The 16484-nt window shown below is 37.8% G+C and overlaps 1 protein-coding gene across 1 annotated transcript in view; it reads left to right on the top strand.

Moving 5' to 3' along the window:
• CCT6B (chaperonin containing TCP1 subunit 6B) overlaps positions 1 to 15827 on the top strand; it is a 31572-nt gene extending 15745 nt beyond the window's left edge. The window contains exons 8-14 of the mRNA XM_036078713.2: positions 556 to 638; positions 1423 to 1519; positions 1825 to 1972; positions 7984 to 8117; positions 9807 to 9909; positions 15054 to 15126; positions 15643 to 15827. Coding sequence (XP_035934606.1) covers positions 556 to 638; positions 1423 to 1519; positions 1825 to 1972; positions 7984 to 8117; positions 9807 to 9909; positions 15054 to 15126; positions 15643 to 15715 — 711 coding nt within the window. The 3' untranslated portion in view covers positions 15716 to 15827. The remainder of the gene's footprint in view (positions 1 to 555; positions 639 to 1422; positions 1520 to 1824; positions 1973 to 7983; positions 8118 to 9806; positions 9910 to 15053; positions 15127 to 15642) is intronic.
• Positions 15828 to 16484: the final 657 nt, after the last annotated feature.

The raw sequence follows: 16484 nt of genomic DNA, 5'->3' as shown, positions 1-16484 counted from the left end.
ATGTCTTCTATTAAGACAGACATTAAAAAGATATCAGAAATGTGAAACAGTACCATTACTTTAAGCTATACATTTTTTTGTTTAGGAAGGTAGAGTAAATTTTCACTTAAAAGATATTATTTAAGGGGGCGCCTGGGTGGCTCAGTCGTTAAGCGTCTGCCTTCGGCTCAGGTCATGATCCCAGGGTCCTGGGATGGAGCCCCGCATTGGGCTTCTTGCTCCGCGGGAAGCCTGCTTCTCCCTGTCCCACTCCCCCTGCTTGTGTTCCCTCTCTTGCTGTGTCTCTCTATGTCAAATAAATAAATAAAATCTTAAAAAAAAAGATGTTATTTATGTTAACATAAAACGGGTTTATTATTTTGAATGGATTAATATTTTAAAAATTTCTCAATTTTAATTTATAATATGACAAATATTATAGATACAGGTCAGATAAACAAAAGCTTTTTTGGGTTCTTAATAATTTTTAAGAATGTAAAGCAGTGCTGAGATCAGAAAGTTTGAGAACTACTGGCTTAGGATGTGCTTATAACTTTTATGCTAATTTGATTTTAGGGAATTGATCCATTTTCCTTAGATGCTCTTGCAAAACATGGCATAGTAGCTCTTCGCAGAGCAAAAAGAAGAAATATGGAAAGGTGAGCTTGCCGATTATTATGTATCCTGTTTTTTTAACAGATTAAATTGAAATGATCCCATGGTATTCCTTTTAGCTTATATGTAAACATTGTTGAGCAAAATAGCATACAGATTCCAAATGTTGTTTTTAATTTCAATAAATAATGGAAGTATCAAAAATCAAGACTGTTAACCTACCTCAGAACTTTGTTGAAGTACAAAGAAGGTTTTTATCTTAAAACTTTTTTTTTAAAGGATGAATGGGCAGAGCACTGAGGATTTTTTTTTTAAGATTTTATTTATTTATTTGAGAGAGAGAGAGCATGAGCAGTGGGGAGGGGCAGAGGGAGAAGCAGACTCCCCACTGAGCAGGGAGCCCTATATGGGACTCAATCCCAGGACCTGGGATCATGACCTGAACTGAAGGCAGCCGCTTAACCGACTGAGCCACCCAGGTGCCCCTTCTTAAAACAGATTTTAAAAACAATACAACACAGGGCACCTGGGTGGCTCAGTCGGTTAAGCGACTGCCTTCAGCTCAGGTCATGATCCCGGAGTCCCTGGATTGAGTCCCGCATCTGGCTCCCTGCTCAGTGGGGAGTCTGCTTCTCCCTCTGACCCTCTCTCCTCTCATGCTCTCTCTCACTCTCTCTCTCTCTCTCAAATAAAAAACAAAACAAAACAAAAAAAACAATACAACACAGCGACAATGCAGTCTTCTATGTTAGATATCTTTTCCCCTTTAAGAAATTAAGTCTTTAGTGCTTTCTATAACAAAAGCTATGGTGACATATGTCATTTCAGACTCTCTCTTGCTTGTGGTGGAATGGCTGTGAATTCTCTTGAAGACCTTAATGTAGATTGCTTGGGACATGCTGGTCTTGTACATGAGTGTACATTAGTGAGTATCTCTGTGGGCAGGGGTTATAAAGTGAAGAGTAAACCTTTTTTTTTTCTTTAATACTAAATCTTTTAATTCAGGCTTTTACCTTTTGATGTCTGAATAATCCCCAGGACAGATTTTACAATTTATTTATCTGAATGTTTGTTGAGAGTTCAAATATAACTTAACTGCTTTTAACACATATTTAGTTATGTTTGATAAGAAAAATTCACATGAAGATTGGATTCTAATATTATAAGCTGGGTCTTCATTTAATAATAACATTAAGTATTAGAGTTATATTTTCTTGGATTATCCTCTAGGGTGAAGAAAAGTTCACTTTTATCGAGGCCTGTGTTAACCCTCGTTCTGTCACCTTATTGGTTAAAGGACCGAATAAGCATACTCTCACACAAATCAAGGACGCTATCAGGGATGGACTTCGTGCCATCAAAAATGCCATTGAAGATGGTAGGCTCTTTGTTGTGATGGACATGAACCTTATGTATTTTTAAAGTAGTAATAAATCTATCATAAATATATATAGTATTTTAAAAGATATGAATGATTATTATTCTCTCACTTCATTTTGGATAATTTATAGTTTAGATTGTGAAGATTTTTCCATGGAATATTCTTAATAAGTATGCTGCACTTTTTTTTTGGTTAGATTTTATTTATTTATTTATTTATTTATTTATTTATTTGAGAGAGAGTGTGTGAGAACAAGTGGGGGAAGGAGCAGAAGGAGGAGAGGGACAAGCAGACTTGTAAGCTGAGCAGGGAGCCTGACTCGGAGCTTGATCCCAGGACTGAGGTGAAGTCAGATGCTTACTCGACTGAGCCACCCAGGTGCCCCAGCATCCTGCCCTTTTAATTAACTTCTGTTTATGAAATGAAAAAGCACTTAATTTAATGCTATAGTATCATTTTTTAATTTTTAGAAATTTATTTTTAAAACCATTGGGGCTCCTGGGTGGCTCAGTCAGTTAAGCGTCTGACTCTTGAACTCAGCTCAGGTCTCAATCTGAGGGCTGTGAGTTCAGGCCCAAGTTGGGCTCCATGCTGGGTGTGGAGCCTACTTAAAAAAGAGAGAGAGAGAAAAAAATTTGTTTTTAAAACCACGAAAAGACTTTTACAGCTTAGAACTCATTCTATTACCTTAGGTGCAGCGTAATTTTAAGAAAGATTAGGAAAGAATATTAGCATGTATTATTTATTGATAATTTATAAACCAACTTCCTTCTAAAAGGAGTTGGAGTAGGTAATTCAATAAAAACACACATTTAAAATAGAATAATAGGGGCGCCTGGGTGGCTCAGTCGTTAAGAGTCTGCCTTCGGCTTAGGTCATGATCCCAGGGTCCTGGGATTGAGCCCCGCATCGGGCTCCCTGCTCGGCTGGAAGCCTGCTTCTCCCTCTCCCACTCCCCCTGCTTGTGTTGCCTCTCTCACTGTGTCTCTCTCTGTTAAATAAATAAATAAATAAATAATCTTAAAAAAAAAAAAGAATAATAAGCACATGAAAAGATCCTCAACATAATTAGTCATTAGGAAAATGAAAATTAAAACTATAGATACCATTTCACAACTGTTATGATGGCTATAAATCAAAAAGCTGGACAATAGTAAATGTTGGCAAGGATATGGAGAAATTGGAGCTGTCAGCATTGCTGGTGGGAACTGCTGGAAAACAGTAGGGAGTTCCTTAACAAGTTAAACACAGAGTTATTATATGACCCAGCAAATCAACTCTTAGGTATACACCTAAGGTATACCTTAATATTCTTTGATCAAATTGTTCCGGCTACATTTGTTGAAAAGATTCTTCTTTAACCAGTGAGTTAAGTTGCCATTGAAACTTTTCACTGAAAATCAATTGTCCATGTTTGTGTGGTTCTATTTCTGGATTCTTATTCTGTTCCATTGATCTGTCTATCTCAATGTTAATATACTATCCTGATTATTGTAACTTTATGATAAGTCTTGAAATCAGCAGTGTTAATCCTCTCATTTTGCTCTTTTTCAAGTTATTTTGGTTATTTAAAATCTTTTCTGCATTTTCATGTGAATTTTAGAATCAGCTTGTCAATTTCTACCAAAAAGACTTGAGATTTTGGTTGGAATTTCACCGAATCTGTAGAACATTCTGGGAATAATTGATATCTTAATATTGAGTCATGGTGTTTTTATTTATTTGAGGCTTCTTGACTCAATCTCAGCTATATATGTGTGTATATATATATACGTATATATATATACATATATATATATTTTACTTCAATATTTTATTATTTTTAGTGGCATATCTTTTTTCAGATTTATGTAGTTCATGAATTTTGGTCCTATTATACATGATGTTTTTAAAATTTCAATTTCTAGGGCGCCTGGGTAGCTTAATCAGTTAAGCGTCTGCCTTTGGCTCAGGTCATGATATCAGGGTCCTGGGATTGAGCCCCGCATCGGGCTCTCTCCTCAGCAGGGAGCCTGCTTCCCCCTCTCTCTCTCTGCCTGCTTCTCTGCCTACTTGTGATCTCTCTCTCTCTCTCTGTCAAATAAATAAATAAAATCTTTAAAAAAATAAAATTTCAATTTCTGGTTGTTGTTAAGACATAGAAATACAGTTGATTTTTGTATATTGATCTTTAATTCTGTAACCTTGTTAAACTCACCTATTCTAGTAGCTTTTTTATAGATTTCATTGAATCTATAAAATATATATGAATTTTATATGAATATATAAATGATCATGTTGTCTGCTAATAAAGACAATTTTACTTCTTTCCAATCTGGATAGCTTTTTTTTTTTTTTTTAAAGATTTTATTTATTTATTTGACAGAGAGAGAAACAGCGAGAGAGGGAACACAAGCAGGAGGAGTGGGAGAGGGAGAAGCAGGCTTCCCGCCAAGCAGGGAGCCTGATGCGGGGTTCGATCCCAGGACCCTGGGATCATGACCTGAGCCGAAGGCAGACGCTTAACGACTGAGCCACCCAGGCGCCCCTGGATAACTTTTTATTTCTTTTTTCTTTTTATTTCATGGGTTAGAAACTTCAATACATTGTTGAAAAAATGGTGAGATTGGGCATCCTTTCCTTGCTCCTGATCATAGGGGGACAACATTTAGCCTTTCTCTATTATGTATGATATTTGGCTGTAGATTTTTCTAGAAGTCCTCTGTCAGATTGAGGAAGTTCTCTTCTCTTACTGAGAGTTTTTATCACGACTGATGCTGGATTTTACCAGTTGCTTTTCTGGTGATCTGTTGAGGTGATTATATGTTTCTTCTCTGTTAGATTATTAATGTGGTAAATTACATTGATTTTCAAATGTTCAGCCAACCTTACATTCTTGGGATAAACCCTACTTATGATGTATTATCCTCTTTAAAAATAGATTACAGTTTTTATAAAATTGTGGCTATGTATGTATATATATATATATATATATATACACACATATACAATTTGTCATTTTAATCATTTTTAAGTGCTACAATTCAGTGGCATTAAGTTACATTCTTTCACGTTATTGTGCACCCGTCACCATCATCCATCAATAGAACATTTTTCATCTTTTTTTTTTTTTAAAGATTTTATTTATTTATTTGAGAGAGACAGAATGAGAGAGAGAGCACATGAGAGGGGGTAGGGTCAGAGGGAGAAGCAGACTCCCTGCTGAGCAGGGAGCCCGATGCGGGACTCGATCCAGGGACTCCAGGATCATGACCTGAGCCGAAGGCAGTCGCTTAACCAACTGAGCCACCCAGGCGCCCAGAACATTTTTCATCTTACAATACTGAAACTCTATAGCCATTAAACAATAACTCTCCATTCCCCTCTCCTCCCATCTCTCGGAAACCACTATTCTACTTACGGTCTCTATGAAATTGACTATTCTATGTACCTTGTTTGAGTGGAATCATCCAGTATTTGTCTTTTTGTGACTGGCTTATTTCACTTAGCATAATATCTTTCAGGGTTCATCCATGTTGTGGCATATGTCAGAATGTCCTTGCTTTTTTTTTTTTTTTTAAAGATTTTATTTATTTATTTGACAGAGAGAGAGACAGCGAGAGCAGGAACACAAGCAGGGGGAGTGGGAGAGGGAGAAGCAGGCTTCCTGCCGAGCAGGGAGCCCGGTGCGGGACTCGATCCCAGGACCCTGGGATCATGACCTGAGCCGAAGGCAGACGCTTAACGACTGAGCCACCCAGGCGCCCATGTCCTTGCTTTTTAAGGCTGAATAACATTGCATTGTATGTATATACCATCTGTTATTTATCCATTTATCCATTGATGGAAACTTAGATCGCTTCACCTTTTGGCTATTGTGAGTAATGCTGCTATGTGTATTGTCCTTTCTGTATATTGTTGGACTTGATTTGCTAAAATAAGGGGTATTTATATATTTTTTGCTTATAATGCCTTTATCTGTTTTTTTTTGCTGTTAGAATAATGCTGACCTCATAGAATGAGTTAGAAAACATTCTGTCCCTTAAATTTTCTGAAAGTGTTGAATTGTTATGTAGAATTGGTATTACTTCTTTCTTTACTGTTTGGTGGAATTCGCCAGTAAAGCCATCTGGGCCTGCAGTTTTCTTGAAATTTAAGCTATAATCAATCTTTTTAATAGATAACGGGGCTATTCAGGTTATCTTTTTTTTTTTTTTTTGAGTTTGTGTCTTTCAAGAAATTTGTCTGTTTCATCTGTTGAGAACATCAAACTGCTGCCCATGAGCTAAATCCTGTTTGCTGCCTGTTTTTGATAAATAAAGTTTATGGGGATACAGCTATACCCATTCATTTATGTATTGCCTGTGGCTCTTTTTGTGCTACAATGGCAGAGTTGAATATTTACAAAGGAGATGGTATGGCCCATGGAGCCTAAAATATTTAAATCTGGTCTTCTGCAGAAAGTTTGCTAATCCCTGATCTAAGTTTTCAAATTTATTAGCATAAAGTTGTTCATAATATTCCCTTACTATTATACTTTTAATGTCTGCAGAATCTATAGTGATAATTACCTTTTTCATTTCTGACTTTCATTCTATTTTTTAACATTGTTCATGTTTATTTCATTGATTACTGATCCAATTTTTATTATTTTCTTTCTTCTGTTTACATTAGGTATCACTTGCTCTTTTCTAGTTCTTAAGGTGGAAGTTGAAGTCATTAGTTTGAGACCTTTCTTCTTTTCTAATGTAGGTGTTTAGTGATACACGTTTCTTTTTAGGTATTGCTTTAGTAACGTCCCACAAATTTGGATGTGTTTTCGCAGAATGGGATCAGGGAAGTTTTTACAGCTACTGGTCTGTTTCTTAAGGTGGGTGGGAGGTACATGAGTACATTTATTTGTGCATTTATTCTTTATACCTTGTATATGTAAATATTCTTCTGTGTATATTCAGTATTTCACAACGAACTTAAAAAAGTTTTTTAAAATTACTTTTTAATTCTGGTATAATTAACGTACAGTGTTATATCACAAGGAACTTTTTAAAAATCTGAATGGGAGGCAAGGATGCAATCACCTTGTGGGTAGACAACTCTTTTGAGCAGTTATGTTGTACAGGGAAGCAGAGGAAAAGGCAAGTAATTAAAAAATGATGTGGGATAAAGGAGAGATTCTTTTTGTGTTGTTTTGTTTTAAAGATAGGTGATTCCAAAGCAAATTTGTTGATTCAAAGGAGAGTCATAAACTTTATAAAAACCATATCAGCAGGTATAAAAGTCATATCCTGTTGTGAAAATTGATGTTTTTTAAAAAAATTTTATTTATTTATTTTTTATTTATTTGACCGAGAAACAGCGAGAGAGGGAACACAGGCAGGGGGAGAGGGAGTGGGAGAAGCAGGCTTCCCGCTGAGCTGGGAGCCCGATGAGGGGCTCGATCCCAGGACCCTGGGATCATGACCTGAGCCGAAGGCAGACACTTAACGACTGAGCCACCCAGGCGCTCTGAAAATTGATGTTTTTAACCAGAGCTTTTACCTTAGAATAATAAGAACACCTATATTTTTTCCTCAGGTAACAGTTTGGGTTTTGCTTCAGTACAGACAACAGATACTATAGTAAGTCCCAAGAATTCTATACCAAAACAGTGGCCACATTATCTTGGCCTAAAGTTTTTTTCAAATCAGATACTACAATTAGTTTCCTGTCCCAAAAATTATAAATAACTACCTTTTAAATGTAGTCATAAAGGAGTAAGATGAAGGTGGAAGAAATGTCTACTCTTCAATGAGATAAGCTGCTTGTAGCCAGTTGTCTGTACCATGCCTAATTATTTAATGGTGTGTAACTTCAGGATGCTTCATAAGGCATCTGAGTAACCACTGAACTATGCAACCTACTTTATTTCTGTATATATTTAAGTATATTTTAGGTGTTGGCAGTATAATTTAACACACTTGAATAGCTAAGTACTTTTTTCTTTGGTGTTTTTATCTGGCATGCCTTGCCAAATCTTTTCCCTTCAATAGGCTGTGTGGTTCCAGGAGCAGGTGCAGTTGAAGTGGCAATAGCGGAAGCTCTTGTTAATTACAAACACAGTATAAAAGGAAGAGCTCGTCTTGGAGTCCAAGCTTTTGCTGATGCCCTGCTCATTATTCCTAAGGTACAACTATCCTAATGGCCAAAGAACAACTGGCTGGACACAAGGGTGTTGGATTATAAATTGTCCACATTATCTAGCAGAGTAGAAAGACAGTTTTTATTTGCATTTCCCCACACAGTTTTGTTTAAGATATGTTACAGATAAAGCAGGGAAACCTTTGGATAATAGCTCAGAATCCTTGTCAGAGTTTCATGAAATAACTAAATTACCCCTTTGCTTATCTCTGAGCACCAAAAGTTGAAGTAAGTCTGGAAATTTCCTTCAAAAATGGTTCATGATTAATCATAATGAAAAAGTTTAGAACTTAAAATTTAACTAGACTTTGGGGTAGATTTTATCTTGGTGGTGGTATCCAAAGTATTATCATCACTTTAAATTGTGGTTAGCGAGAACTTCAGGCTGTTTGGCACTGCCAAATAGGAGCGTGCTTTTGTCATTTTCATTTTAATACCTACAAAAGGAGAGGAACCAGATGTTCCCTGTATCGACAGAAGGACAGAGAACTACCATGAAAAGGAATGGTAGTCATTTGCCTTAATCTGGTTGTGAACCACTTAGAAACACAGAAGGCCATGTCAAAGACGTTATTACCGTGAATTAAAATACTAAGAACAGTGCTAACAAAGTCTCTTTGTTAATTGCTTTAAAATTATTCATAATTTATGGAATCTTTGAGAATTGGAGATCTATTTTTCTCTTTGCCTGAAACAGCAAAGTCAGTAAGTGATGATCCAGTAGTTGACACAAACTGGTAAGCCTGGTATACAGTGGTGGTTCCTTTTTACTTATCAGCTGTTGGTTTGGTACTACTTGGAAATAAACCTGGTTTGGAGTGCTGTTATCTCCATTCCTGTTGCCACAGGTCAGGACTCTCCTCATGTTGATGAGGGACGCAAAGATCCTGAAAATATGTAGGGTTCCTTTAACAGATGCCTAGGAAAAGCTAGAAAATGTGTGGCTGAAGGGACGAGAAGAAATAATACCATTCTACTGATTTTCCATTTTTTAAATTATTTTTTAAAGATTTTACTTATTTGAGAGAGAGCACGAGAGAGAGAGAGTGAGTGAGCGCAGGCGAGAGCCCAAGCGTAAGCACGCAAGCAGGGGAGAGGGGCAGAGGGAGAAGGAGAAGCAGGCTCCCTGCTGAGCAAGGAGCCCGATGTAGGACTTGATCCCAGGACCCTGGGATCATGACCTGAGCCGAAGGCAGATGCTTAACTGACTCAGCCACCCAGGTGCCCCCTAATTTTCCATTTTTTAAAAAAGTTTTTATTTATGTATTTGTGTAATCTCTACACCCAGAGTGGGGCTTGAACTCATGACCCTTGATCAAGTCACATGCTCTTCCGACTGAGCTAGTCAGGCGCCTGCCCCTCTTTCCATTTTTTAAGAAATCTTTTGCGTGGAGGGAAATTAATATAGTGGGGTAGGGATGGGGGACTGTAATGTCCTCAGAATTTACTGTAATATACATAGGGAAAATGTTTAAGTAAATATAAAAACTGCTAGATACATGAAATAATAATTTGATTTAGATTAAGAATGGAATTCTTCAAAAGGAGATGATTACTGTATTACGAATATGTTTTCACAAGACTAGAGGGAAGAGCCTTATTTTTATATTTGATATTCAAATATGTATGTGAAGATATTTCACACATATATTTATTATTATTTTTATTCTTAAAGGTTCTTGCTCAGAATTCTGGTTTTGACCTGCAGGAAACGCTAGTAAAAGTTCAGGCTGAACATTCAGAATCAAAACAACCTGTTGGCATAGATTTGGATACAGGTAAGAAAGTGAAGAAAAATTAGCTGCTCAGTAAAGAAAGAGGTTTACTACAGTGACCTAGAACTTATAGTAAGGGAGTGGGGATTTGGGTGACTTTAATATTTAAATTTTGGGTGCCTTTAATTTACTTTTGAGCTTCTTTTTTTAAAAAAATTTTTAATTGTTATGTTAATCACCATATATGACATCGTTAGTTTTTGATGTAGTGTTCCATGATTCATTGTTTGTGCATAACACCCAGTGCTCCATGCAGAACGTGCCCTCTTTAATACCCATCACCAGGCTAACCCATCCTCCCACCCCTCTCCCCTCTAGAACCCTCAGTTTGTTTTTCAGAGTCCATTGTCTCTCATGGTTTGTCTCCCCCTCCGATTTCCCCCCCTTCATTCTTCCCTCCTGCTATCTTCTTCTTCTTTTTTTTTTAACATATATTGTATTATTTGTTTCAGAGGTACAGATCTGTGATTCAACAGTCTTGCACAATTCCCAGTGCTCACCATAGCACATACCCTCCCCAGTGTCTATCACCCAGCCACCCCATCCCTCCCACCCCCCACCACTCCAGCAACCCTCAGTTTGTTTCCTGAGATTAAGAATTCCTCATATCAGTGAGGTCATATGATACATGTCTTTCTCTGATTGACTTATTTTGCTCAGCATAACACCCTCCAGTTCCATCCACGTCGTTGTAAATGGCAGGATCTCATTCCTTTTGATGTGCATAATATTCCATTGTATATATATACCACATCTTCTTTATCCATTCATCTGTCGATGGACATCTTGGCTCTTTCCACAGTTTGGCTATTGTGGACATTGCTGCTATAAACATCGGGGTGCACGTACCCCTTCGGATCCCTACATTTGTATCTTTGGGGTAAATACCGAGTAGTGCAATTGCTGGATCGTAGGGTAGCTCTATTTTCAACTTTTTGAGGAACCTCCATACTGTTTTCCAGAATGGCTGCACCAGCTGGCATTCCCACCAACAGTGTAGGAGGGTTCCCCTTTCTCTGCATCCCCGCCAACATCTGTCGTTTCCTGACTTGTTAATTTTAGCCATTCTGACTGGTGTGAGGTGATATCTTATTGAGGTTTTGATTTGGGTTTCCCTGATGCTGAGCGACGTTGAGCACTTTTTCATGTGTCTGTTGGCCATTTGGATGTCTTCTTTGGAAAAATGTCTGTTCATGTTTTCTGCCCATTTCTTGATTGGATCATTTGTTCTTTGGGTGCTGAGTTTAAGGAGTTCTTTATAGATTTTGGATACTAGCCCTTTATCTGATATGTCATTTGCAAATATCTTCTCCCATTCTGTCGGTTGTCTTTTGGTTTTGTTGACTGTTTCTTTTGCTGTGCCAAAGCTTTTTATCTTGATGAAGTCCCAATAGTTCATTTTTGCCCTCGCTTCCCTTGCCTTTGGCAATGTTTCTAGGAAGAAGTTGCTGCGGCTGAGGTCAAAGAGGTTGCTGCCTGTGTTCTCCTTTAGGATTTTGATGGACTCCTGTCTCACATTGAGGTCTTTCAACCATTTGGAGTCTATTTTTGTGTGTGGTGTAAGGAAATGGTCCAGTTTCATTCGTCTGCATGTGGCTGTCCAATTTTCCTAACATCATTTGTTGAAGAGACTGTCTTTTTTCCATTGGACATTCTTTCCTGCTTTGTCGAAGATTAGTTGACCATAGAGTTGAGGGTCCATTTCTGGGCTCTCTATTCTGTTCCATTGATCGATGTGTCTGTTTTTGTGCCAGTACCATACTGTCTTGATGATGACAGCTTTGTAATAGAGCTGGAAGTCCGGAATTGTGATGCCGCCAGCTTTGCTTTTCTTTTTCAACATTCCTCTGGCTATTCGGGGTCTTTTCTGGTTCCATACAAATTTAAGGATTATTTGTTCCATTTCTTTGAAAAAAGTTGATGGTATTTTGATGGGGATTGCATTGAATGTGTAGATTGCTCTAGGTAGCATTGACATCTTCACAATATTTGTTCTTCCGATCCATGGGCATGGAATGTTTTTCCATTTCTTTGTGTCTTCCTCAATTTCTTTCATGAGTATTTTATAGGTTTCTGAGTACAGATCCTTTGCCTCTTTGGTTAGATTTATTCCTAGGTATCTGATGGTTTTGGGTGCAATTGTAAATGGGATCGACTCCTTAATTTCTCTTTCTTCTGTCTTGTTGTTGGTGTATAGGAATGCCACTGATTTCTTTGCATTGATTTTATATCATACCACTTTACTGAATTCCTGTATGAGTTCTAGCAGTTTTGGGGTGGAGTCTTTTGGGTTTTCCACATAAAGTATCATATCATCTGCAAAGAGTGAGAGTTTGACTTCTTCTTTGCCTATTTGGATGCCTTTTATTTCTTTTTGTTGTCTGATTGCTGTGGCTAGGACTTCCAGTACTATGTTGAATAGCAGTGGTGATAGTGGACATCCCTGCCGCGTTCCTGACCTTAGGGGGAAAGCTCTCAGTTTTTTCCCATTGAGAATGATATTCACTGTGGGTTTTTCATAGATGGCTTTTATGATATTGAGGTATGTGCCCTCTATCCCTATACTCTGAAGAGTTTTGATCAAGAAAGGATGCTGTACTTTGTCAAATGCTTTTTCTGCATCTATTGAGAGGATCATATGATTCTTGTTCTTTCTTTTCTTAATGTATTGTATCACATTGATTGATTTGTGGATGTTGAGCCAACCTTGCAGCCCAGGGATAAATCCCACTTGGTCGTGGTGAATAATCCTTTTAATGTAGTGTTGTATCCTATTGGCTAGTATTTTGGTGAGAATTTTTGCATCCATGTTCATCAAGGATATTGGTCTGTAATTCTCCTTTTTGATGGGGTCTTTGTCTGGTTTGGGGATCAAGGTAATGGTGGCCTCATAAAACAAGTTTGGAAGTTTCCCTTCCATTTCTATTTTTTGGAACAATTTCAGAAGAATGGGTATTAATTCTTCTTGAAATGTTTGGTAGAATTCCCCTGGGAAGCCATCTGGCCCTGGGCTTTTGTTTGTTGGGAGATTTTTGATGACTGCTTCAATTTCCTTAGTGGTTATAGGTGTGTGCAGGTTTTCTATTTCTTCCTGGTTCAGTTTTGGTAGTTGATACGTCTCTAAGAATGCATCCATTTCTTCCAGGTTATCTAATTTGCTGGCATAGAGTTGCTCATAATATGTTCTTATAATTGTTTGTATTTCTTTGGTGTTGGTTGTGATCTCTCCTCTTTCATTCATGATTTTGTTGATTTGGGTCATTTTTCTTTTTGATAAGTCATCCAGGGGTTTATCAATCTTGTTAATTCTTTCAAAGAACCAGCTCCTAGTTTCGTTGATCTGTTCTACTGTTCTTTTGATTTCTATTTCATTGATTTCTGCTCTGATCTTTATTATTTCTCTTCTCCTGTTGGGTTTAGGCTGTATTTGCTGTTCTTTCTCCAGCTCCTTTAGGTGTAGGGTTAGTTGTGTATTTGAGACCTTTCTTGTTTCTTGAGAAAGGCTTGTATTGCTATATACTTTCCTCTTAGGACTGCCTTTGCTGTATCCCAAAGATTTTGAACAGTTGTGTTTTCATTTTCATTGGTTTCCATGAATTTTTTTAATTCTTCCTTAATTTCCTGGTTGACGCTTTCATTTTTTAGTTTTACTTTTGAACTTCTTAAAAGAAAATATTTATTCTTTTTTTTTTTTTAAGATTTTATTTATTTATTTTGACAGAGAGAGACAGCGAGAGAGGGAACACAAGCAGGGGGGAATGGAAGAGGGTGAAGCAGGCTTCCCGCCGAGCAGAGAGCCCGATGTGGGGCTCGATCCCAGGACCCTGGGATCATGACCTGAGCCGAAGGCAGACGCTTAACGACTGAGCCACCCAGGCGCCCCGAAAATATTTATTCTTTTAGGAAATAGTTTTTGAGTGTTTGTTATTTGACTCTTGAGATTCACAAAGAAACTTCTAAGCTTATATTATCACAGGGAAGGATAGGCAGTAAATAATAACCTTAACAGATAAGTTCCCTGAACATTTAAGGAGTAATAAATTCTATGAAAAAATAAAAGAAGAACCCTATAAGGATGACTGTGAATGCTAGCATGAGGTGCGGGGAGGGGGTTGCAATTTTTTTTTTTAAATTTTTTATTGTTATGTTAATCCCCATACATTACATCATTAGTTTTAGATGTAGTGTTTCGTGATTCACGGGATTGCAATTTAAAGAGAAAGGTGGGCAGGGTAGACCTCATTGAGAATATGTCTATAGAAAATAATCAAAGGAAGTAAGGAAGTAGCCATGTTAGGGAACTGAGGAAAGACTATCCTGGGCAGAGGGAGCAGCCAGTGGAAAAGTCAGTGTCTGAAGCTTTTGATGAGGAGGAAGGAGATGAGAGAGGTAGTAGAAAGATCATGCAGGGTGTGGGGGCCAATCCAAGGACTTTGACTTTTACTGCAGTGGAACAGGGAGCAATTTTTGGCAGAGGTGTGACATGGCCTAATTACGTTTAAAAGGATCACTCTGGCTATTCTGTGGAGAGGAGTCCACTGAACAACTGGAATGGCCATTAACTGCATCAGAGAACTGTGGGTAGAGCAGCTTGTCATGGCGGGAAGGTCAGTGCTGAGTTTTGGCCAAGTTAAATTCAAAGTGTCTGTAGACTTTCAAGTGAAATAGTTGGAAGTATGAGTCTGGAGCTCAAGAAAGAGCTCTGGGTTGGAGATAAAAACAAGAGTCTTCAGAGCGTATATGGTTTATATCCATAAGACCGGATGGTAACTGGGGAGTGAGTGTAGAGAGAGAAGAAAAGAACCCAGGACTAAGTCATTGGCTACTCCAGAATTAAGAGCTCTGGGAAGAAGAGGAAGAACCAGGAAAGTCAACAGAGAAGTTGCCACTAATGCAAAAGAAAAAACGAGGCTGAGCGTGGTGTCCTGGAAGACAGGTGAAGAAAGACTAGTCAGGAGGCCATGTTAAGTGTTGCTGATCCACAAGGCCTGAGAACTGACCCCTGGATTGGATTTGATAACATGGGGTCATTGTGACCTGGACACTAGTAGTTCTGCTGGTATATTAAACACTGTTAGAATATATAACCAGTATTAACAGAATATATCAAGATTGTAGTGTTAAAATAGTTTGTTTTTACTTTGCAGGTGAGCCCATGGTAGCAGCAGATGCAGGAGTTTGGGATAATTATTGTGTGAAAAAACAACTTCTTCACTCTTGGTAAATTCATATTAATAAAAAGAGAAAGACTGTTAGGGACATAATCAGTAACTTTAAAACTTGTCTATTGTTTTTGCCACTCTATAGTGAAAAATGGTTAAGTGTATGAAAAGGCATGGTATCCAGTTACTAACGTTAGCTTCTGTCATTTTATAGTCCTTTTTCCATTTTGATTCTAGCAGTGTCAGATACAGGAAATGTTTATCTTACTGTTTATTTGAGGGGGAAGGGAAAGAAGGAAGTTTACTGAAATTGTACCACGTGCATAGCAGGGAAAAGCAAATGATGTGCTAAAAATGAGCTCAGATTTGCTGGTATATAAAATCAAATTTTTATCAGCAGAGGAGTTGAAATTATAATACAAGGGATGATATTTGCATTTACAATAGCTTCGTGTCATAATATCTCATATAACATCATTAAAGAACAATTTACTTTTAGTAGCTGGAGATTGCTGGGGGGAAAAGATGAGAGTGGGTTGGTGGGCTTTACTCACCCTGTTATCTTTTTCTTCAGCACGGCGATTGCCACCAACATACTCCTGGTTGATGAAATTATGCGAGCTGGTATGTCTTCTCTTAAAGGATGATTGAGTTCAAAATCAACTCTTACAGAAGCTGAGATTTAGTGCATTTACATCAACTACCATTATATAGCCTGAGCCATTCTTAATTTTTGCACAATAAAAGCAGTTTATATTTGTTGGCCTTAGCAGTCTCAATAATACTTCATCAAGGTATAAAGAACACGAGAAGTACTTTCACAGTAAAGGAATAATAATCAAAATATTTTTCCTTAAGAGTTCTAACTTTGGAGCTCCTGGTTGGCTCAGTTGGAAGAGCATGTGACTCTTGATCTTGGGGTCATGAGTTTGAGCCCTACATTGGGGGTAGAGATTACTTAAATGATAAGTATAAGAGAAAAAGAGTTCTGACTTCCTATCCTTTATTGTATGTGTAATATGAAATAATAAATATTTATTTGGTTTTCATCCCCAGTTCCTGGCATGAGCTTTTAAAACTTTTGTAGTTTCCTGAGTAACAGGGGTGATAGGAGCATTTTTTTGGTTATAATATTTGGTCTTAGTTTCTGCTTCCAGCCATAAGAGCTTCTAAGACTATTGGAATCTCTGAAACTAATGAGTGTCTTTTTGTATGCTAATTAGTGACTGTTGATGGGCCCTTAGGAGGGCACCTGGGTGCCAGAGGAACCAACCTTGTGGTTAGAGGGTTAGAACTTTCAGCCTCTCCCTGCATCTCCCACTCTACCCCTCTACCTCTAGGGTAGGTAGAGGGGCTGGAGGTTGAGTTACTAATAAGTCATGGCTATGTGATGAAACCTCCATAAAAATTTCTAAA

Source organism: Halichoerus grypus, chromosome 2 (genome assembly GCF_964656455.1).
Source record: "Halichoerus grypus chromosome 2, mHalGry1.hap1.1, whole genome shotgun sequence".
NCBI lineage: Eukaryota > Metazoa > Chordata > Mammalia > Carnivora > Phocidae > Halichoerus > Halichoerus grypus.
The sequence above is the reverse complement of the archived record's forward strand: the minus strand, read 5'-3'. Positions and strand labels throughout refer to the sequence as shown.